At 36.6% G+C, this 23,179-nt stretch overlaps 1 protein-coding gene across 1 annotated transcript in view; it reads left to right on the top strand.

Moving 5' to 3' along the window:
• The window catches only part of CACNA1I (calcium voltage-gated channel subunit alpha1 I), a gene marked incomplete at both ends in the record, with an annotated part of 335,073 nt that overhangs the window by 161,706 nt on the left and 150,188 nt on the right, over positions 1–23,179 (top strand). The window contains 2 exons of the mRNA XM_083365368.1: positions 13,644–13,755; positions 16,638–16,771. Of these exons, the coding sequence (XP_083221494.1) occupies positions 13,644–13,755; positions 16,638–16,771 (246 nt within the window). The remainder of the gene's footprint in view (positions 1–13,643; positions 13,756–16,637; positions 16,772–23,179) is intronic.

Below are 23,179 nucleotides of genomic sequence, written 5' to 3'. Positions count from 1 at the left end.
CAAAGTCTCCAAGCCAAGAAGGTTCTCTTCTTCAGACTCATGCACTTTATTTCCTTAACATAACCATTCTTCTTCTCCTTTGTGGTCACTTGGCTAATATTAGAAAATGATGAGAATTCCCATCTAGGACTATACAGATCATGACGAACGTTTTTAATTGGGCCTAAGAACAGATGGGCAAACTAGTAGGATTAATGGCTCCTAGTTAGTAGCCTATCAGAAGTATTTTATGTTAACTGAAGTTTATTTTTCTTTTTTCTATGAACAAGATGAGCCAGTTACTTGTTGGATATCCACCATACATCTCCAATTGAATAAGCCAAAATGAATGGTCATTACTACATATTTCACATATGGAAAAATTAGGACAGAGATTTAATGCTATCAGTTGTGACCTACTTCTGTTTCTTTTATACTTCTGGGAATATGAAACCTCCAGTTTAAAATACTTTCATTCTAGGTCTCAATTTAACTGGAGATTCATGCACCTTTTTAGAGGTTTGTTAAAATTTGTGGGGCTTATGGCTACTAGAATAAATTTTGAAGAGAAATATTTGGTATAGGGTTTCCTGCCTGAGCAGGGGGTTGGACTAGATGACCTCCAAGGTCCCTTCCAACTACTTCTTCTTCTTCTTCTTCTTCTTCTTCTGATGATGATGATGATGATGATGATGATACATTTGCAGGTCAAATCAGAGCTGCATTGCAAATATTTTATGGGAAAAAATGAACTCGGATATAAAAACTGCTTGAAAATGGCTCTAAATCCATTATTTAAGAAATATATAGATTTATCAGGTCTAGGCATGACTGGACCATAGTGTCAACAATCGTGAGCTAAGTGCTAGAAGTAAAAAAAAAAACTTGTCAAACTCATTTAAAAATGATTTTAGCATCATTTGTCCTGAATCAGGGCCTTTGAAAAAGGCTGAAATTACAAGTTCTAGGAATATCAGGAGAAGATCAGGTTGCAGAAGGCTGTCATATCTTGTGGGCATAATGCTAATGCATATGTACATTGTCACTTTTTATTACCTTTCTTTATTATAGCCTGTAATGCATTTGGCAGGAAAGTAAGTCTCTTTAATTGTTCTTAGAAGCTTTAGGAGTTGAAAGTTCCAGGCTTCATCACATATTTCAAAATAAATGGAGGCCTTATTACACTCACAGCTGGATCACAGCCAATCAATATCTGAGGAGAAATGTAAGAGGCAATTGGCAATATTAATAGTCCCTAAAATGGTAAAGGATTATAAATCTGATTCACATACGTTATTTCAGATGGAATCATCTCCAGCTAACTTTTCACTGAAAGAGAAGAATAGCCTGCACTAAATCATTGTTTTATTAGTTCATTTCTGTGTTATGAGGAAAGGATATTATTGTACTGCTGTTTCCAACTAAGATGACAAAGAAACACAAGCTGTTTTTGCTTAAAGTTTTGAACTGTCCCCTTCACTGTAGTACTTTAGGAAAAGACTTTCTCTTCTGTTGGCTGTTAGAAAGCTGTAAATTTTCTCTACCATTTCTTTGAACTATCTAATGGTGCTGCTCAAATAAGATGGCTGGGTTGACCATTTTAAGATTCTTCCTGATACAGAATGCCCATTCATGATATCCTTGCAAATTATTGCTTTTTTAAACTTTTTTAGCCCTGTGAGTAGATCCAATCTTCAGCTTCACTAAGAGAGCAAGAATTGAAAAGCAGGGGCTCAGAGGGACAGAGATAGAAAATTAGCAATAAGATATTAAAAAGCATTGATGGTAGGAATGAGGAAAGGAAAGATCATTGCTAATTAGAAAAAAAATGAACTGAATAAAGTTAATTAGTAATGAAACTTCTGACTAAATGATGAGGATTTTGAATACTGGCTTTGTCAGCAGTTGAAATTAATTACATGCTCAGGCATGGAGGTGGCAAAGGAGAGATAGCAGGATTGAAACCTGGTTCAAATCTATTGCCATGGTGACTAGAGATAGTCCCTGTGGGTGATTGTGATATAGTTAACCCCTTCTATGGGTTTTCTTGATTCAAGAAGAGTAGTATGAGTTCAATGTTTTGTTTTGTTTTTTACTTAATTCCTTTCATTCTTTGATTCCATTCTTTGGTGGAAATGCAGGATTTTTTTGCCTGCCACTTAACTCCACAGCTGCTACAGTTTTACATCACTTTGAAATTCCCTCAATATCACTATCAACAACCTGAACTGAGCCAATATTAGCTGCTAACATAGAACTGCTCACAAAACTCTGAAAGCTGAGGCTTACGGGTTTTGCACCGCAGTGCATGGCTGGGCAAGAGCAGACCTCTGCTCCTCACGGCTAGTTTCTTCCTGCTTGGGGGATCCTAGATGGGTCCGAAGTTGCCCTGGAGAGGTGACTGTGAAGGAGGGGTGCCCCATTGATCACGAAGCAATGGAAATTGCTTCGTTTGATCTGGGGAAAGCCCTCTGAACCAAACAGGAGAAAGGCTAGCGTGAGATCAGTGTCAAGCACAAGATGCTTGCAGCTGAAGTCCCAGAGCACGAACCTAAACATCGGTGAACAGTGTGCTTGGAATTGGTGAGAATACTGATCTTCTTTCTTCTATCTACTATTTAAATCCTTGAAAAGATCCCTAAGGCAATAAAACCTCCAGAAGTGAAGGGAGGGGACTATATCCCCATTCCCTTACAGATGGAAGCGGTGAATTAATATAAAAGGTAGAAAGAGATATACTAAAATTTGATTTAAAATATTTCAGTCTGGACAAATCTAGGAACTAAAAAACTGTCAAGATTATACCCTAAAAAATTCTGAGGGAATTATAAAAATATATAACAAAAAATAACTTTTTGATTGAAAGAAAAACTGAAAAAAGGAATAACTGCTGACATCTAGTGGAGAATTAGAGAATAGAACCCTAACAATAAGAACTCAGAAATTGGCAGAATGCCTAGAAACAAAGAAAAAGTTGTGCCTTTGAATTGCAAATAACCTTGAAGACAGATGGGAACAAAGGAAGAGCCAGCTAAAAGATTGAAAGAAAAAAAAACCACCTGGATTGTTGCTTAAACCTAAGAACTGTTTATGGAAAAGAAAAATCTGCAGGAAGGATTTAAAGTGGCTTAACATACTGAATCTATAATTTTAACTGACTGATAAATTGACTTTCGAATTAAAACATTGATGAAAGATTATTTGAACGGGAGAGACAACATGGATATCACATACATATGAAAAAATGACAGGATGCCACATTCAATAATTTCTCCTGAAGTATTTAGCCTGGTAAATTAAGGGCCTCCAGAAGCAATACTTCAAGACAAGATAAATACTTTTCCACAGGAAATATATGTAATGTTAGGACAAATACAAATGACAATAGACTCAAACCACGACGAAATTTGAAACAAGTTTGAGGATTTAAATAAGTATATTTCCAATCTAAATCTACAATTAAAAAATACCCAGGAAATAACAACAAAGGAACAAATCAGATAGCAGATTACAAACTAGAAGAGTATGATCAAATTGATGAAATAATAAAGGAAAAGAATTACAATTTGACACAAACGGGAAAAAATCTACAAGGTTCTGATACAACAAGAAAAATGGAATTATTAGGAGAAACATTAAAGTTTGGGAGACAGAAAGAATTTATCTTACTTCAGCTTTTGTATTCCCAAAAACATTTGTAAAAATACAGGAACCCTTGGGTAAGCGGATTACATCAACTTGGAAAATTACTTGGCAAAAGAAGAAGATCAGAGACAGATACAAGAGATTTGACTTGCCCTACCAGATGGACTATTACATGAATAAACATTTGTTTGAATATGGCTAAAAGAATAGAGAATTTTGAACATAAAGGAGCCTTATAACAAGAAGGATAATGAGATTTAAGTAATATAGTATGTTTTATAATATATTAAATGTTAAAATAGTAGGTTGATGTAATTTTTATTAATATATAAGTAAAATATAAACTGATTTAAAAGGATGCTATATCTTCTAGATACTATAAGACAGATAAAAAGTATAGTATTTTTATAATGCATGACATAAAATATTGGGATGATGTACCTAAATGAGAAAATTTAGACAGTTAGATGACTAATATGAAGAAATTATGACTGACAAGAATATAAGGGAATTTAAGCGAACAAAAATTATAAAAACAGGATGTATGCTGAACTAATGAGATGAAGCTTATGAGAATAATATAAGCTAAAAAAATGTTATATAGAGAGATTATTATTATTATTTGTATAAATATAAAAAATGCTTATACCTAATCATTTATATATTGAAAATATTAAGAATTATATTTTGGCTAAGGTTGAAATAAAAATGGGAGAAGGGAAGATCAAAGTAATGTATCATTACTTAATATATTAATTATGGAATTATCAAATTTTATATATATATATATATATATATATATATATATATATATATATATATATATATATATATATATATATATTCGGCTTTTTTCCCACGTAGAATTGGAGGTATCAGGGCAATGTTTCGACGAAATCTCATCCATCATCCTCAGGCTGGTAACTTCAGCTTCGTTCTTCTTGGAGAAGTGTGTGATAGTGGCTGATTTTTCTTCTTTTTTAAACTGCCAGAGGGGGTGTGTTCTGTGGGTGGAGGCTTGGCTGTGTTCTGATGGGGTGGAGGTGTGCTCTGATTGGGTGGGGGTTTAACTGTGTTCTGACTGGGTGAGAGTGTGTTTTGAATGTATGGGCTGATCGCAGCTGCCAGCCTTAGACCTGAACTGGTGAGTTGTGCTGCTTTTGTTTGGCTCCGTGTTTGTGGTGGTGCCATGTTTTTATAGTGGGTGTCAGTTTGCTTATTGTGTGGTTTGGAGGGGTTTAAACTGGCTAATGTTGCAGCTGTAATTAGGTTTCTGTTTTGTGGTTGTGTGTCGTTCTCGTTGTGGGTTCGGATTTGCTTTTTCAATGGTTGAAACATTGCCCTGATACCTCCAATTCTACGTGGGGAAAAACCCGAATGACCAAAGATCTACATACAAACACCCGCGAAAACCTCAGAAAACAAATCTATCTATCTATCTATCTATCTATCTATCTATCTATCTATCTATCTATCTATCTATCATCTATCTATCTGTGTGTGTGTGTGTGTGTGTGTGTGTGTGTGTGTGTATGTATGTATGTATGTATGTGTATGTGTATGTGTATGTATATGTATATGTATATGTATATGTATATGTATATGTATATGTATATGTATATGTATACACACACACATACACAAAATTCAGAAAGCAGAATATAAAATGCTAACCAGGTTTGGTCAGCTTATATTTGTGGTTTGGCTTTGTATTATGTTGCTCAGTATAATAGCAGCAAATAAGAAATCAGTTAGATTTATACATATTTATGTTTGTTTTCATCAAGGCTTATTAAATAAACCTAATCCTCCCCTCCCCAATGGTGAATATGGCCAAAGTAGCATTTCCCCAAAGCTTAGTCATTTCTCAGTCACTCACAATCACCCTTACTGTAGCTTTTGTGGGAACAGGAAAGCCAACCAACTCTTCCTGCATCAAACCACTGACCAGCTCAATATTCTCCCCTTCATTGCTTGTAGTGAGGAAGTGAAAATAAAAATTAAAAACAACCAATTTGTCTGAGACTAGTAACTTGTCAGAATAAGCTACTGTGACGTGGCTTAAAAGATATCCATGAAATAGGAAATTGGGTTTGATGGCAGTTCTCACCAATGAGAAGACACACCATGCCAGCCCCTAGGAGCTTAAAAAACTCAAGTCTCATGATGGAAGTTTTGTTGTTTAATTTCTTTTGGCAACCAAGTTGTAAACTCAGATCACTGACCAAGGCAAAGACTATATGGAAATCCAGCTGGCTGTCTAGCTGAGGCCTCACATGGAAGGAATGTGTGAACCAGCCTGCAAAAGATTGGCAATTATACCCCAGTTCATGTTAATCATTAAACTTTCAAATCAAGGAGGTATACTGGTATGATAAATGCAACATTTGGTTTAAAACATACAAACTGCAAATGCGCAATACTGATGACATACTTAACACTGAAACCCACATTGTTTTTTTTATCTCTATAGATTTGCCTAAAACTTCATTTCAGATAAAATTTAAAAATAATTTTGAAGGAATATCTTTTGGAAACTGAGGAGTTCTAAAGGATTTTTAAAGAACTCTAGCAAAACTAGTTGTTTCTCAGAGTATTGTTTATTTTTATCCCTGGATTTCATTCAAAGTTAAAGTTGAAGGAAATGTGGTGCTTAAGGGCAATATGGCTGGTGTAGGTAAAGGCCTATTTTCTCCAGAATACTATTTAATGGTTGTTGATCAGAAGGTCCACGGCAAGCCCACACAGTGGATATGACAATAATGACAGCCTTCCATTTTCTCCATTTAAGGAAATCAGAAAAATTTCCTAAGGTTTCCAGTTACGCTCAGGAAGCTTCATGCTTTCACACAACTGGGAGAGCCAACGTGGGACTTTGGTCAGAATAATGGATTAGATAAAGTCTATTTCACCCAAACACATCCAGCAACTTTGGTTTTAAAGAAAGTGACTTGTTTCATCTATCTAGAAAACTGTTTGAAAAGATAGAAATAAAGGATAAACCCTATATAAAATACCTTCAGTAACTTAGATTAAAGCTAAATATATATGTAAGAAGTAAATTGAATAAGCAAGGCTAGAATCAAAAGCACTCTGGGGATTTGATCATATTTTCTTACACAATGTATACTATCTTGATTTTTAAAGATCAGACTCCTATAAACCAAGCATTATACTGTACCATGCACTTACCTACCATGGCTCCAGCATTTGTATGGCAGTGACAACACTAGTGTGCTTCGAATTTAATGTAGCACATGAGTCTTGTGGCCAGGCTGCCTGCTACTGAAGCTCAGGTATGGCCTTGAAGTGCAGTTGTGCTGTATAAGGGCAGATGAATTGCCCTGGATCCTAGCCAGGAATGTTGTGGGATAGAGGGAGGCAGCATTCACATTGGCCAAACCTAGTATTTAGGTGTTGGGGACTAAAGTCCTTTGGGTAAACTCATTTCTCAGTTGCTGCAGCACTTGTTGCCAGTTTAAGGAAAGAAAGAAAGATAGGAAAAATGGAGAGACATGTGCTACTTTGAGGCATCAGGCTAGAATGTGCTTTGGGGAAAAGATACAGGAATTTGGTTGCTGGAGAGAGACATTGTGAGTGTGCTGGGCTGTTGGGATTTGCCAGTGCTGGTCCCTGGCCTCAGAGGGAGAAAAGAGTGAAGCTGTTGGCTGAAGCCTTCCCAGAGAGAAGGATGTGCTTCACACAAAAACCAAGACAGACATGGGGAGGGATGGAAGGAGTAGTTGGAGCCTTTGGGGAACTCCAGTTCCAAATGGCTGGGCAGAAGTCCTAGGGAGAGATGCAGTGTGCAAATTCTATACAGTGAGGCAGCTGTTGAAAGCTGGAGTGATTCAAAAGTATAACAACCTATTCCCTTCTTACCTTTCTCTCAGTAAAAAGTTGAGAGGAAGTGGTAGTGGAGGGAGAAGTAGCTTTGCAACAGTGCAGGTGGTTGCTTGCAAATAGCCTCCAGATGGAGTAAGAGAGTGTTAGAAACTGGGAAGTTTGGAAATTGCTATAAATAGCTGTTTTCCCCTCAATTCCGTGTACATAGTAAAAACAAAATGCCTCTACCATCTCTGCCTCTGTAAAGCAATTGTCTTTCTTAAAGGCACACACATCCCAACCCTAACCCAAACCCTCAGTCATGCTTATTCACCTTAAAGAATCTCCAACCTACACTTTAGGTACAGTTGAATTGTGCATTCTAGGCTGCTTAGGTTGCATTCTAGATTGTAATGTGAAAAACGTTCATAAGTCACTTTTTCCAGTGCCATTGTAACTTTGAACTGTCATTAAAAGACCATTCAAACTAAATATTGTAAGTCAAGGAGTACCTGTACTTCCTTTCATATATGTATTATTTCTTACTGACTATTGTACGCTGCTCAGAGTCAGTTCTCGTGAGGCAAGCAGCTACATAAATTTGACTAATAAATAAATACTGGCTTTTCAGGACCTTGGAAAGTGTCCTTCACCAATAGGATATGGTGCAATTATTCCTATTTTTTCAGAATTTTGTTCCTCTGAATGTAGGCAGAATGATTTCTGTACAGACAAGTATAGGAACTTAAGCTGCTTTTACTTTTTATAATAATATTAATATAGCCGTATGAGTACCTTTCATCACTGAGCTTTAAATTCCCTGTTATTATCTTATGTAAAACCCAGCAATATTGCAAATGATTGTAAATAGTGTCAAACAAGCTTTGAACCATTTAATGCAAATGAACTGTTAGACTCTATATTGCCATCAGTAGGCATAAGATCCTCCCTTTTATTATATAAAAAAGATCAGGACGAACAACCTGAACTGGGATATTATCTTAAGCATTCCTTGGAAAAAGACAGTCCAAACCAGTTTAACTATCAGGTTCTGTCAATGAACATGATGGTTATTAGTTTATTCCACTTCTAGAGAAGAAAACCAGGAGGAGGGGCATCCCAAATCACTAAATACTTATAGTTGAAAAGACTTTATTTTGAAGTGCAAAATAGTTGTGCATAAAGTTAATGAATAACTAGACAGCTTGTCACCCATCAAGACATCATTTCAGAAATACAGTATATCCTTACCTAAACTGAGAAACAGAATGACCACAGGTGTGCAAAACAGCAGTCAGAATGAAAGTGACTTCTGATGGTCTGCTGGCTTCCCCATTAACGTTTCTTGTGGGAATGTGGCATGGAGGGTAAAAAATAACAATCATGTGACTGCAGATGACTATAACAGTGTGCTGATGCTGAAGTGGCCACAACTTTGCCAAATTTCAATCCCAGATTTGGATCCCAGATTTTTGATGCATTTTTTAAATTAGCCCATTTGAGGTATGTTGATTCAAACATTGTTGATGTACTGTTTCACCCAACTGAAGGTTAAAAACAGACGGAATTTAGTAGTATAGACATGCATGCCCAGTGTCAAAAATATACAACTTTATAGTGTTCAGTAGATATATAATTTCTAAATTTTCTTTATGTGCACTAACAAGTAACTAGGCAAACAGAGGATCTCTGATCAAGGATTCCTGAATTCTCAGTGCATAAAGGCGTGAAGCATCTCTGCATGGGGTTGTTTCCACGTTGCACTTACAATGCTCTGACAGGTCTCCAGGAATAACTCTTTTTCAGTGAATAAGAGCCAGTTCAAATGGGCAGCATTGGTATAAGCACCTCATTCTTATTAGCAAAGGCTTGTTGAGTGTTCTAAGTTAGTTTATCTCCATCCAGGAGCTGAGGCTCTATGTGTAGTAGTGCAATTATACGGTTGATGGTTTTGCTATTTTTATCTGCTGGATAAAAATAGTACAAAGAATAAAAATCTGGTTTTCACCAAACAGATTATCAAAGGAATTTCTCATCCTGCTAGTCATATGATACTCGTGCTTGTTTTTTCAATAGAATCAGAGCAATTAAATGAAATTGTTTTGTCACAATTATTTGCAATTGTTTCTTTTTATGATTTTGGGTTTAAAGTATAAAATTGAAAAGACATCTGCTTGAAATCAAGCAAGCAATGTAATTGTGTATAGAAATTAGGCTATATTCCTTTCCTCTTTTCCGTTTGCATTGAGTTTAACCTATTTACCATTTCCCATGAACTACAGACTGTAGGGTATACAGTATTAATTCTTCACCAACATTTCACATTCTAGTAAGACGTTTTACTTGAGTTTTTTGCTGATAGAAATGTTCTTGAGATTTTATAGTCCTTTACCTGGTGTACTATTGGGGCCTTTATTCTCATTAGGCTAAATTTAAACACAGAAGCTGCAAAACAAAAATATGAAGGCACTTTCAGCTAATTTAAGGCTTCCTGCCTCTGAAACAGCCATTTAGAAAATCCTCATGGATATAACTCTACATTAAGAATGGCTCAAGTGCAGAAAGTAGAAAAGGGCATGATAGGATGACAGAAGAAACAAGATGGTAAATAGTTATGGTATTTGTGTCTTCTATGCAAAATGAGGTGAATTCTGATGAAATACAAAAAGATAAAGATTTTCTTGGATTGCATTTGACTCCTGGTGATTGCGCTGAAGTAGAGATTGTAAAGTGAACTAACTCATTGGAAGTTAGTTGTAAAAAAGTATATGCAAAAGGATTAGTTGTCTTTGTTGCTAAATTTGTGCAGAGACACTATGCAGTAGCTAAGAAAACAATTGCAAGGACTATAAATCCTCATGCTTTAGGATCTTTGCTGAACAGCAGCTCAGATAAAAAAACACATTTCCTCTTTAAGTGTACCCTTAAAATCTGTCACTGAAATTGTGTTGAACATTGGCCACTGTTAGAAGTAAAGTAGCAGTTTAGATGGACCAGCGATCTGTTTTTCCAATATAAGCTTTGAAAACAATTAGTACCCCTATTTCTAGTTTGTGTGAGTGAAAGAGAATAATTTATCACCCTCTATGAAAATATTACCCTCCAGATTTACAGATTGCAATAGTTTTGTCACAACCTATCGACTCCATGGTAAAAAAAGCTTATCATAAGAGAAACAACTTTCCCTTTTAACTACCATATGTAAGAGGAAGAAATACAGATGACAAAGCAAAGGGTGTGTTGTGCATAAAATTTAGGAAGTTTCAATTGTACCATCATGGTCACCATTTTGATTATTTTAGTTACACCCTTCAGTTATTCCTGCCAGAGACCTTTTGGCCAACATGATATTCTTACAGTAATTAGCCTAATGCTATTGAGAAGCTCACATGCAGAATGTGAATTCAGTAGAATCATCCTCCTTGTTCACCAGCAACTAGTATTAAGACACATAATTTTCAATTATTGGAAGCAATGTATGATTATTATTGTTTCATGGACATTGGTAGCTTTATCCTTTGGCTTAGAGCTGGAAGGGATCTAAAGGTGTTTCCAGTTAATGCTACATGTATATAGTTACCATACACAAGGACATGGGATTCTATCTAGGCAGTTGGGCAGGATAGGCTCCTCCAGTAGTCTGCTCGATTTACATGATGGCAGTGGATGAAAGGACATCCTCCAGGACTAGCACAGTAGCCAGGAAAGACCAAATTTTCTGATGTTAATTGTTTGTTTGTTTGTTTGTTCAATTTTCATGGCCACCCATCTCAGTCAATGACTCTGGGAGACTTACAGTTCAGAAGATATATCACAACTAAAAATTAAAAAAAAACATTTTAAAACAGTAAAGCTATAAAAAAAATTGAAACATCCAGTTCAACATAAAAACATCCAGTTCAACTGGATTGCCCACTGGATATTTTGGCAGCTTGCTATTTTTTCAGTCTTGTAACTTTTCTATACATGTGCAGAACACTATGTGAATGTTTAGTCAAATATGTTTAGTTTCAGGGCGATAAGAATCACTAGGGAACCTGATTTAATAGGGAAACAAATCTAACTTGTCCCAAGCATCCTAAACATCTAAGCAAACTTGAAGTAAACTGCTTGGGGGAGAATAGTATAAGGGAAAATTTCAAAAGCATTTAGCAATAAAGTTCCAGAAAATGTTTGGCAGCTATAGGTTTTATGGCAAGAATCAACAAGTCAGAGTCACCGTGCTCCAGAATCTTACTACTTTCCTCTAACATTGGCAGTCCCTGTGCTTGCCCAGGTTTTGGGTCCCTTTAGCTAGCTGTAGGTAGCCCTGCCAGGTACTTCTTGCAGCCCATACGTTGTCAAGTTTCTGACAACGTATGGGCTTTTCAAGTGACTCTGAGGCATTGCTTACCTTAAAAGTCCTTTATTAGCCTAATACACCGGCAAATGCTTGCTCGAAGGAAGCTGGATCTGAAATCTCTGCCCCTTGCACAATATATTAAAACACAATTCTCCACCTTTCTAATTTTGTCATTAATCATATTCTCCAGTTAATTTAAAGAATCAGTTTCCCTTCCATTAAAACCTTATCTTCTTAGAGATGGCCTTGAAAAGTGCAATCCCCCCTCCTAACCTTAAACTAAAACAACACACAAGTCTTAAAGCAATACACAAGTTTAACATATGAAATAGCTACTTCCTCATCTCTTGTCAAGCAATAACATTTGATGTTAGCAGCGTTGACAGTAGTGTTGTTCTCCTCTGCTTTCCTGTCTTTTCAGAGGATGATAGTTTTAAGGGCTAGGTAAAGAGGCCTCCTGCTCTGGGTCAGAGCCTGCTGGGTCCATGTAAAAAATAGGAGAGCTTGTAGCTGGCACAGCATCACTGCCAAGGATTGTTGAGACCAGGGCATGATAAAAATTAATGATATTCATTGTTACAGGGTTCATTGATGGCCACTTTAAATATTCTTTAAAAGTTATGAGATACATTAATGAAAAAATAAGTATCACAGTAGCTACTCATCATGATATTTATAAGCCACCTTCAAAATCAGAAGTGATAGGTCTCTAAATTTTGATCCTTGAGGGTTAGTGGAGAGTTGTTTATTATTAAGGTTATTGTCTTTATATTTTGCTTATGGACTTTCCATAGCCATCTTACTGTAGACAGTGAGAAACCTGGAACCTGGATAGGTCTTTGGTTTGTCCCAGCAAGATTTTCCTTATTTATGTTTGATGAACCCTTGCAGAAAAAATGAAGCTTTTTTTTAAAAAAAAAAAGTATATAAATCAGGGATATATTAGTGCAGAATTCATCAGGAAAGTAAGATGTGATAGTTTTACATGACTGGTAACTGTGATCTTATTTTGGAGAAAAATAAGACAAGCAAATAAATACAAAAGTATATATTTATATTAGTTGTTCTTAAGGTATTGCTAAGTATTTTTTATATAAAGTCAACTAAAACAAATGTGAACAAGAGAGGATGACAAGGATAAAGTGTAATTAAAATACATGCTATTTGTTTTCCTCATTACATAATATAAATGTTAATAAAAAATGAATTCTGCTCATTTAACCTGTTGCAGTACATTTGAAGTGATGTATTCAGAATGTAATGATAAAAATATTGAGTCTGTGTGTATGCACTGATGTGCATGGAGGGGGAAGAGATTCTTAAAGATTTATCTCATAGATAAATCTGTATTTGTTGAACATTTATACTGGACCATGTTTCACATTATTTGTATCAATATCCTTACTACCATCTTCATGAAAACAATGGTTTGGTTATTTTAGAGTGGCAGACAAAGTAACTCATGTAAACAGTTTATTCAGTAAAAAAAATCTTCCCAGGTGATACCACTTTAGCCTGTATCTGAAGTATCCCTAACTGAAACCTTTTTCCATGGAATTATTTCTTTCATCTATAAGAATATATTTTGTACATGTTTTTTTCATCCTACCTATGAAGGAATATGCTATCATGTGATTTTCTCACCTGCAGTCTAATGGTACAATCTAAGGGCAATTATATCATCTCAATTATCTACTGTTTATGCATTGTATTGCTCTGGTCCTATTGCTTACCTACTGTACACTCCGACAGTTTTTTTAAAACAAAAATTTCCACTCTAATATATCTGAGGGTTAATTATGTTGTTTGTAAATGAGATCTTTTTTTCCTTGACTTTATTTCTTCCTTCTACCTGGTTTGAATGTGTCAGCATGATGGTGATCCTACTGAACTGTGTCACACTTGGAATGTATCAGCCCTGTGATGATATGGATTGCCTTTCCAACAGATGTAAAATTTTGCAAGTAAGTAGCTCCCTTTCTATAATGGAAATATATGACCTTCTGGTTGATATCTTGACATTTTTCATAACTATGTTATGTGAACTAAAGTCATCAGCAAAATCATGTGGAAATAAGGCCCATAACAAGCTGGCACTTTTTTCAATTTCAAACTTTTATTGGTTTAAGCCAGCACTTTTTAAATAATCTGTCAAAATGTCAAACTTGCTATTCCATCTATTCATACATCTGCTTCTGTGTTTTTCTATATAAGATTAGAGTATATTGTTGGGACTTTGAAAAAGTATGCACACCCTTTCAGTTTTTCCAGATGTGACTATTTCTGCCAGTTAGTTATTAGAGCTTTTTGTGGATCCTGCTGATATATAGAATATTGAGACAACAAAAAGCACCAAAGTGGGATGGTGCTTGGTTCACTTGTTTCATAAACAAAACCAAAAGAAGATTCTGAAATTCTACATAAAAAGTGGTTGATGCTTAATGTTCTAAAAAAGATTATAAAACCATTTCTAAAACTCCATCAACTCACAATCAGGCAGAGTCTCGAAATTGAGAGGATCTGAAATAAGGGTAAATCTTCCCAAGAGCGGATGACCTATCAAAATCAACATAATTTTGCTTGATTCCCAGAGTCTTCAATAATAAAGACCATACATATAAAGTAAATAAATACATTCAGACAGTCACAAAGAACTATTAAACAACATATACTGTATGGGTCTGCAGGTCTCTATTGCCTTGGCTAAAGTAATTACTTTCATGACTCCATCATCAGAAAATTACTGGGAGAGTAGCCATGTAGAGGTCATTCCTCACTAAGAAGAATGTTTTTTTTTATTAAAGAGTTTTACAAAAACAAGATTTTACAATACATCCCAAAATCCCACCCACCCCAAACCACCCCCCTTCCCCCCCACTTCCCAGAGCTAAATACAGGGTATAGTTATAATAATCATATTCTAGCTAAAGATTATCCATAATATAAAATTAACCAAATTCATAATGTGCTTTAACTCCCCTTTAACATAAATACATACAAAGTACTAACACTAAAATTAATAACAATATCCCTCTAAAACAGACATGTCAAACACAAGGCCCGGGGGCCAGATCCGGCCCGCGAAGTGGTTTCATGCGGCCCACGAAGCCATCCTGGAAACAGTGAGGGAACGGCCCCCACTGCCTTGGCCCTGGCCCAGAGACCCTCCTCCTGCCAGAGAGCCTCAGATCTGTCCCACTCCTGCTCAGGCCCCCATAGGCACCCTTGATGCGAACCATGTAGAGCTGGCCACGCCCACCCAGTAGGCCATATACACTTTAGCCCCGCCCACCCAGTAGGCCATGCCCACCCAGGCCACACCCACCCAGCCCCCTGAGGGCAACCGCAATGCTGATGCGGCCCTCAATGAAATTGAATTTGACACCCCTGCTCTAAAATCTACTCATAAGCTAAATGGAACTTTTTAGTCCCATATTTATTCTGAATATAATCTATCCATCTCCTCCAAACTGAAATATATCTTTCACTAAGAAGAATGTTGATGCTCATTTCAAGTTTGTCAAAAGGTACCTGGATTAACCTTCAGATGTCTGAAAGAATATTCTACGGATACAAAAGTGGAATGTTTCAGTTTCTGTGGAATACATTTTGTCTGGAAAAAATAAACACCGCATTCCACAATAAGAACTTCATACCATGAAGATGGAAGTTTACTTGGGCGGATACTTTGCTGCCCCATTTCTACCCATCTTTTAAAGTGCATGTGGGTACATACTATAGCAAGATTCTAAGCATGCAAGCTCATGTACAGAAAATGGCTTAAAGAAAAAAAAACAAATTCAGCATTTTGGCATGGCCAGGTCAAAGAATGGCATTTTAGAATGGCCAGACTCAAATTGCATACAAATGATTTGGCAAGACCAAAAAACAGCAGTTCCTATTCAAAAAGCCCTCAAATATTACTGAGTTGGTTTGCTGTGAATAATAGGGCAACATTCCTATAAAACAATGTGAAAGAGATGAGAGATGCATTTGTTTATGAAATAAATGCAACAATCACCAAATCTTTACATTAGTTATTCAGTCAGCCTGATGTCAGCCTCAAGCCCAAAGGCAACAACAATGAAATCCAAATGAGTCCATTTCTTTATTTGCTTATACCTAATGGAGAGAAGCTTGCCAAACTAAAGCTGTAACCTTCTAACCTACTTAAAACATGGTGTGGCTACCCTGAACCTCTTATCTTCTTCCCCATCTAGCTTGGGACCCCTCGTTCATTGTAACTTCAAACAATCACTGAAAAAGTAGACAGTATGCAAGGACTATCTGTAGACTTTTTAATACATTCTAGGTAACAAATATTACTGAATTACAAATATAAAAATAAAAAGCAATCAATAAACAATTGATTTAAAATAAACAAAGATTTGTTTTAATTCTATTGTTTAAAATTATGTCAGATGGTTAAAAAAACAAAGATCTCAGCCTAGTCTATTATTTGTTAAGGGACCAGGTCAGTGGTGGGATTCAAATATGTGAACAACCAGTTCTCTGTGTGGATGCCATTCTGGGCCTGGACAACAAAAAATTAGCTACCGGTTCTGCCGAACTGGTGCAAACTGACTAAATCCCACCACTGGACCAGGTAGACATTTCTAGAAACAGTGTTCAGTGGAAGGATTGGTGGACATAATAGAACAGGCTCCTTTCTCTGCAAGCCATCTGCAACATCTTTGTGGGTGGCAGTGCCTGCAAAAGGGTTTTCAAACATTATCATAAACAATTTATTAAGACTATATAGAAATTCCTGTTCATGCATGTTGTTATTCAAAATAATGGTTAAAATTAATTTAAGTCTGCATCTTTTTTCTTATGGTCATTTTAGGTGTTTGATGACTTCATTTTTATCTTCTTTGCTATGGAAATGGTGCTGAAGATGGTGGCACTGGGGATATTTGGCAAGAAATGCTACCTTGGAGACACCTGGAACCGCCTGGATTTCTTCATTGTTATGGCTGGGTAGGTGTTCTTTTTAACCTGCTCAGAAATACACTAATTGACTAATAGATATGGAATTGGGCACTGTCTCTAAACTTAATTTGAAAGTAACTATAAGAATGGTTCAATTCTGTTGTGTTAAAAATTAAAAAGTGAATTGAAAGCATGGCCCCATGCATTGGAGGGTCAACAGGACTGCTAAGAAAACTTAATACAAATGAAAAAGTTCATCAGTACATAGTAGTCTTTCAGCCAGCTTCATATTCATCTTTGGGGAAAGATAATGGCCCTCCTTACATTGCTTGGGAAGGACAAACATTAAAGCCAGTGAAAGTTGGCTGTGGGAGGTTGCATTGCTATGTTTCTCTAAGTGGAGAACACATGGAAACATCTTGTAACTTTAGAATCCCATATATTATATAAGTCCCCTTTGACCATAATATGGGTACTTACTAGAATCCCCTGCTTTGTACATGAAATTGAATTAAAGTGTGCCTAGTGAGTAGCTATTAGTTTCTATTTCAATACTTTCACAGAAACAATGTCTACAATTTCCCTAATTAATTGGTATCACTATCAAACTATTTTACCATTATGATTTTCCCCCCTAATATTCAGCTAAAATACTTTCCTGAAACTTTACCAGAGTGTGTCTTGCACTCTGAAACAACAAAGAACAGGTAATAAGCCCATTCTGTTTATACTTGTGAGCTGGTAGAAAGCTAATTTAAGCATCACCAAGGAACAGCTTTATCCAATAATTTACAAAAGCTATTGTTTGGGCTGATTCTTGTGATGTTGCATCTGACCAACTGGATGGTTCTTAGCCTATTGTAAAAGGCTTTCCTCTTCAGCATAAGTTTAAAGGGGTGGGGCAGAACAGAAAGGAAGGTGCCTAGAAATCCCAAATACAGAACTTACAAGCATTTTGTAAACAATTTGAAAACATAAGGGGAGATGTGAAATTGTGCAATTCTGGGAAAAACTAATCCTTAAACATATAAAAATAATTTAAGGAATATAACAGAAATAATAGAAGGCAACAATCATATAGTCAGAATTCCAAAGAAAAAAAATAGTTGTATATTACCATCTTAAAGGATATCTTAAGATTCCAAACATGTTCAGATGACATTGCAAAAATGCAGGTTTGAGGAAGATTATCTAGGTCTTCTCTTAGAATGTGGTTGGGCAGGCCCTTCTTGCTCCTTCACATTTGTTCTTCCTGTCAAGCAGTATCCTCACAATTTTATAAACTGTGGAGGACAAGTGAAAGGTATCTTTTGGGAATGACTGCTGCTTTTCCCATTGAAGAAAATTGTTCTACCCATGATATAATCTGACTCTAGATGGCAAACCACAGAATTACCTGGTGGTTTAATCCATCTTCCCAATAACCATTTGCTTCAGTAAAAAGCACTGACTAAAGTTTTCCCTATAACATCACTGTACAGTATTGAAGCCTGCCAGTGTAGGGTGTCAATTGTATCAGATGATTGAAGTGGCATTGTTGTGTTATGCCAAAAGGTAGTGTATGATGCAATGGAGAATACAGTTACTTGCTATGATTTAAAAACTAAATATCTATTAATGCATATTAAAATTGTGCTGTTCTTTTTTCACATCCATTCACATTGCTGACATATTCAAGCCTGTGATCAGCTACAAATTCTTTTTTGCATATGTCTCTGTATACCAATTATCCCTTTGTGCATTTGAATTCTTCTCCTAAGTGAAGAACTCTGTATTTGTCTCCATAAACTTCCATTTTTCTCTTGAGCCCACTTTCCTAATCTATCAAAATAATTCAGAATTTTATTTTTCTCCCTCAGTACATATTAATAACCACCCAATGTAATTTTTTATCATCAGCAAATCTGATAAGCAGTTGGTACAAAATGGAGTTTTCACGATCAGTTCAATGCTGTTTCATTTTACAGAGTTTTGGCGTTAAGGGCATCTTTTTTATTAAAAGCAAATGCATTATGATTCTGTCTTTACTTTCTGATGGCCAATCTAAGGACACCTCAGGGACAAAGTGACATTTAAGTGCTTTAACAGCAAAGTTGCTGTATTAAAGCTGCAGTAGTCACTCCTCTGTCCCTCTGCAAGCTGAGTGAAGGGCCCATAGGGATTTGCAAGTTAAATATTTAGTGCACTATCACAGTTTACATTTGTAGCCAAAATTTTACAGAATGGTGTCATTATACAATGAACATTTGCTCTGCCAATTCTTTTTTTCAGTAAATAATCATTTATCATTTTTATCTGGAATTTACAACTAGCAATGGGTTCAAGCTTAAATAAGTAGAAAAGAGCTCTGTAAAATGGTATTTTCTATAGCAAAGAATAGCAATATTTTCTTTTTGTATTCATTCCATTAAGTCGGCACAGAATTGTCACTTGGCTTGTTTTGATCAGTGTAAATCCTTTATTGCCATCTGCAAGTTTTTATTGTTGTCATTGTTTAATCCAGTTGGAACATTTACTGCTGGCCAAATTTAAATGTCATACAATCTAATTAATTATCCTGTCCAAATGAAAAACTTCTTTTCACTTTGAAAAATGTGCCAGACCTAACTGAACCCTGTCATTTGTGATGTCAATGTATATTTCCATCAGATTAAGTAATAGAAAAATCCTCGGTTAAAAGTGTGGGTATAAAGGGGTATCATGTCTTTCTTTCACACAGAACATCAATAACTCCAAAACAGAAATTCCGTTTCCATTGATCATTCAAATCTAGGAGAATCTTATAAAGTTCATATGTATTTGGAAAAAAAATATTTTGTAAAGAATCTATAGTTCAAATGCAAGTTGAGAGAAAAGGCAGTTACAAATGGCAAACATATTTGCCGATTTTCTGGGAAATTATTATTACTATTGTAACAATGTAGAACGCTGCCCTTCAAAACATAGTTTATAGCACAACAGATTTACTGAGGAAGTTACTCAAAACACATCTCGAACGTAGTACTCTCAGTGTAACACTCAAAGTAAAATTTATATATTATTTAAAATGTTCAGAATCAAGTTCAATATCTTTGACAATTGCCAAAGCAAATGTACTGGTATGGGTGCACCAATATTTGATCCATATTCCAGAAGACAACTTGTTTCTTATGCCAGTTGGAATATAAAAGCATATATTCTATTCTATACAATCTTGGGTCTGATATGTGACACTTGCCTTGGCAACAGTGGGGGGAAAAACAGCATATATTCTATTCTATACAATCCTCCCTTCTCCTATATTGTGAGGAAGGAAGCATTGTATCCAGATTTGATAGAGCCTTGGTGGAGCAGTGGGCTAATGCCTCCTTAAGTAACACCAGCTGCCTGCAATTAGTGCAGGTTCGCATCCCACCAGGCTCAAGGTTGACTCAGCCTTCCATCCTTCCGAGGTAGGTAAAATGAGGACCCAGATTGTTGGGGGCAGTAAGCTGACTTTGTAATAATGCCGCTTGGTGTGTGTGTGAAAACCCTAACAAGCAGGCATATACATAGAATGAAGGCTACTGCTAAGCTTGTAAGCCGCCCTGAGTCTTCGGAGAAGGGCGGGATATAAATGGAATTAAAATAAAAATAAATAAATAAAAATTGCAAAATGGTTACATAGCAAAAGAAAAAGACCATAGGGAAAAAAAGAATGTAGAAATGCTTGTTCAATGCACTGTTCTGGTGAATTAGCAGTAATCTATTTTGCCACACTATAGATTTCATTTCCTTCTCTCCCTCTCTCTCTCTCCTCTCTTTGGTTCTTAATCCCAACATTAATTCATTGGGGAGGGGGGTTGTTCTAATTTTACCTAGCACTAAAACTTCTGGAATATATTAAGTTTAGTAAAAGTTTTATTGAAAGATGTGATTCATGTAAATTACTTAGAGGCTAAGTTAAACTCACAGGCTGGGTTTAACAAACTGATAGCACTTTGTAAATCCCCCCCCAAGACACCCAACATTTGCTCTATCCAAACTTCTATTGAACTAAGATACAATCCTCCCTTCTCCTATATTGTGAGGAAGGAAGCATTGTATCCAGATTTGATAGAATTTTGATAGAACAAATCAAAAAGTGAACTGTCTGCTACTGATTTAGTACCTAAAAATTGCTGATAGGTGCCAAGAGGAGACACAATACAGAATAACAGAGTTGGAAGGGACTTTGGAGATCTTCTAGTGCAACCCCCTCTTTGAATAAAGGTAAAGGTAAAGGTTCCCCCGCACATGCGTGCTAGTCGTTTCCGACTCTAGGGGCCGGTGCTCATCTCCGTTTCAAAGCCGAAGAGCCAGCACTTGTCTGAGGACGTCTCCGTGGTCATGTGGCCGGCATGACTAGACGCCAAAGGTGCACGGAACGCTGTTACCTTCCCACTGTAGTGGTCCCTATTTTTCTACTTGCATTTTTATGTGCTTTTGAACTGCTAGGTTGGCAGAAGCTGGGACAAGTAACAGGCGCTCACTCTGTTACGCAGCACTCAGGATTCGACCCGCCAAACTTCCGACCTTCTGATCGACAAGCTCAGCATCCTAACCCACTGAGTCACCACGTCCCTTCCTCTTTGAATAGGAGGCCCTAAACCATTCTGGACAAATGAGTGTCCTATCTCTTCTTAAACACCTACAGTGATTGAGCACCCACAACTTCTGGCCATTCCACTGATTAATTGTTCTCAGTGTCAGGAAATTTCTCCTTAATTCCAGATTGGATCTCTCGTTGATAATCTTCCATCTTTTACTTCTGCCCTCAGGTGTTTTGGAGAATAGGTCAACCCCCTCTTTTCTGTGACAGCCCCTCAAATATTGGAAGACTGCTATCTTGCCACCCCAGTCCTTCTCTTTGTTAGACTAGACATAACTAGTTCCTACTAGTTTAGCCTCCAGTCCTCTAATCAACTTTGTTGCTCTTCTCTGCACTCTTTCTACAATCTCATACATGTTTTTTGTATTGTGGTGACCAAAACTGGACACAGTTGTCAAACACAGGAAATCAGGAGCCAAGGCAATTCAGATTAATACAGGTTCATTGCATGCTAACACTTTTTATCAGAAACTGAACTACAGTTAAGGCAAATTGGTGGTAGATTAGGGTCAACAGAATTCAAACTGGACTGGAGTTAGATCTCTTGTGGGCATGAAGGAATTCAAAACTGATGATGTGCTTGACCCCTCTCTCTGGTTCAGCATGGTAATCTCCTACAACAGTATTCCAAATGTGGCCTTAGCAATGCAGTATAAAGTGGTACTAAAATTTCATGTGATCCTGATACTATCCTTCTGTTGATGAAGCCAAGGACTGCATTGGCTTTTTTGGCAACTACAGCACACTGCCAGCTTATACTTAAGTGGGTGTCCAGTAGGACACTGAGATCCCTCTCACAATTGCTGCTGTTGAGCCAGATACTGTTTAGCCAGGTTGAGGCAGATTTCCCACCAATGAGACAATGAGTTTTTCAAAACTGATACCAGTTTTAGCACTGATTTTGCTGAACCATTGCAGAGCTGACAAAACCCTGATTCAAAGTTTGAAATGAGTGAGAGCAGAGATGCCTGGAGCTGATTCAAAGTGATGCAACATCCTTGGATGGAGGACCCCTATATCTGTCTATCTGTTTTGTCTCCCCATTTAGGAATTAGTTTATAAGTAAAAGTTACAGTTCAAGAAGAAAAACAGTTGCATCTGGTAATGTATTGGAAATGCATTTACCCCAACGACATTCATAAAAGCGAAGTCCAGTAGAAACGGAATGGAAATACTATCAGGGTTGGGAAATGTTTTGTGGTTTCTTGAGTTAATCAAATATCATAGAAATTTCTTTGAAGATTATTCTGATCATATGGGGAAAGGCCACTGAATTTCCCCCCTCCCCTAAGTTATTTCTGCATTGTTCTCTTTGCACAGGCAATTTTTGAGAAGCTGCAAAGTGTAACTTAGGTCACTAACTTTTTTGAGAGCTTCAGCAGCATATCCAATGATGCACTGACATTTCTAGAAAGGATGTGGCTGTAATTTTTTGGCCTTTTGTCCCACTGAGATGGGGTTTCAGAGTGAGAATGGGAATGAGAGGTCTCAGGGACAGCAAAGTAGCTCTAACAAATATTATGATAAAGCTTGTCCCATGATTCAAAAACCTGCATCTTTCTTTGATTATAATGTGTGCCTCTAGTAGAAAAATTAAGAAAAAAAGGAAAATAATAATTTGTATAGTCGAAGATATTGTAGTCTCCAGTTCTGGATTTATAAGATAAGGTAGGCTATAAATTATCAATAAAATAGGCGCATTAGTGCCTATACAATAGTAGGCACACCTATTTTGTTTACTCAAGTATATTTATTCCCTTTTCTCCCTCTGTTTGCAAATTCCAAGAGTTACAATTTTCCTTAAGCAAATTCCACCATCTGCTTCTTGCCCTCTTCACCTTCACTTC

Source organism: Vipera ursinii, assembly GCF_947247035.1.
Source record: "Vipera ursinii genome assembly, chromosome: 6".
Lineage (NCBI taxonomy): Eukaryota > Metazoa > Chordata > Lepidosauria > Squamata > Viperidae > Vipera > Vipera ursinii.
This window is presented reverse-complemented; position numbering and strand designations above follow the sequence as displayed.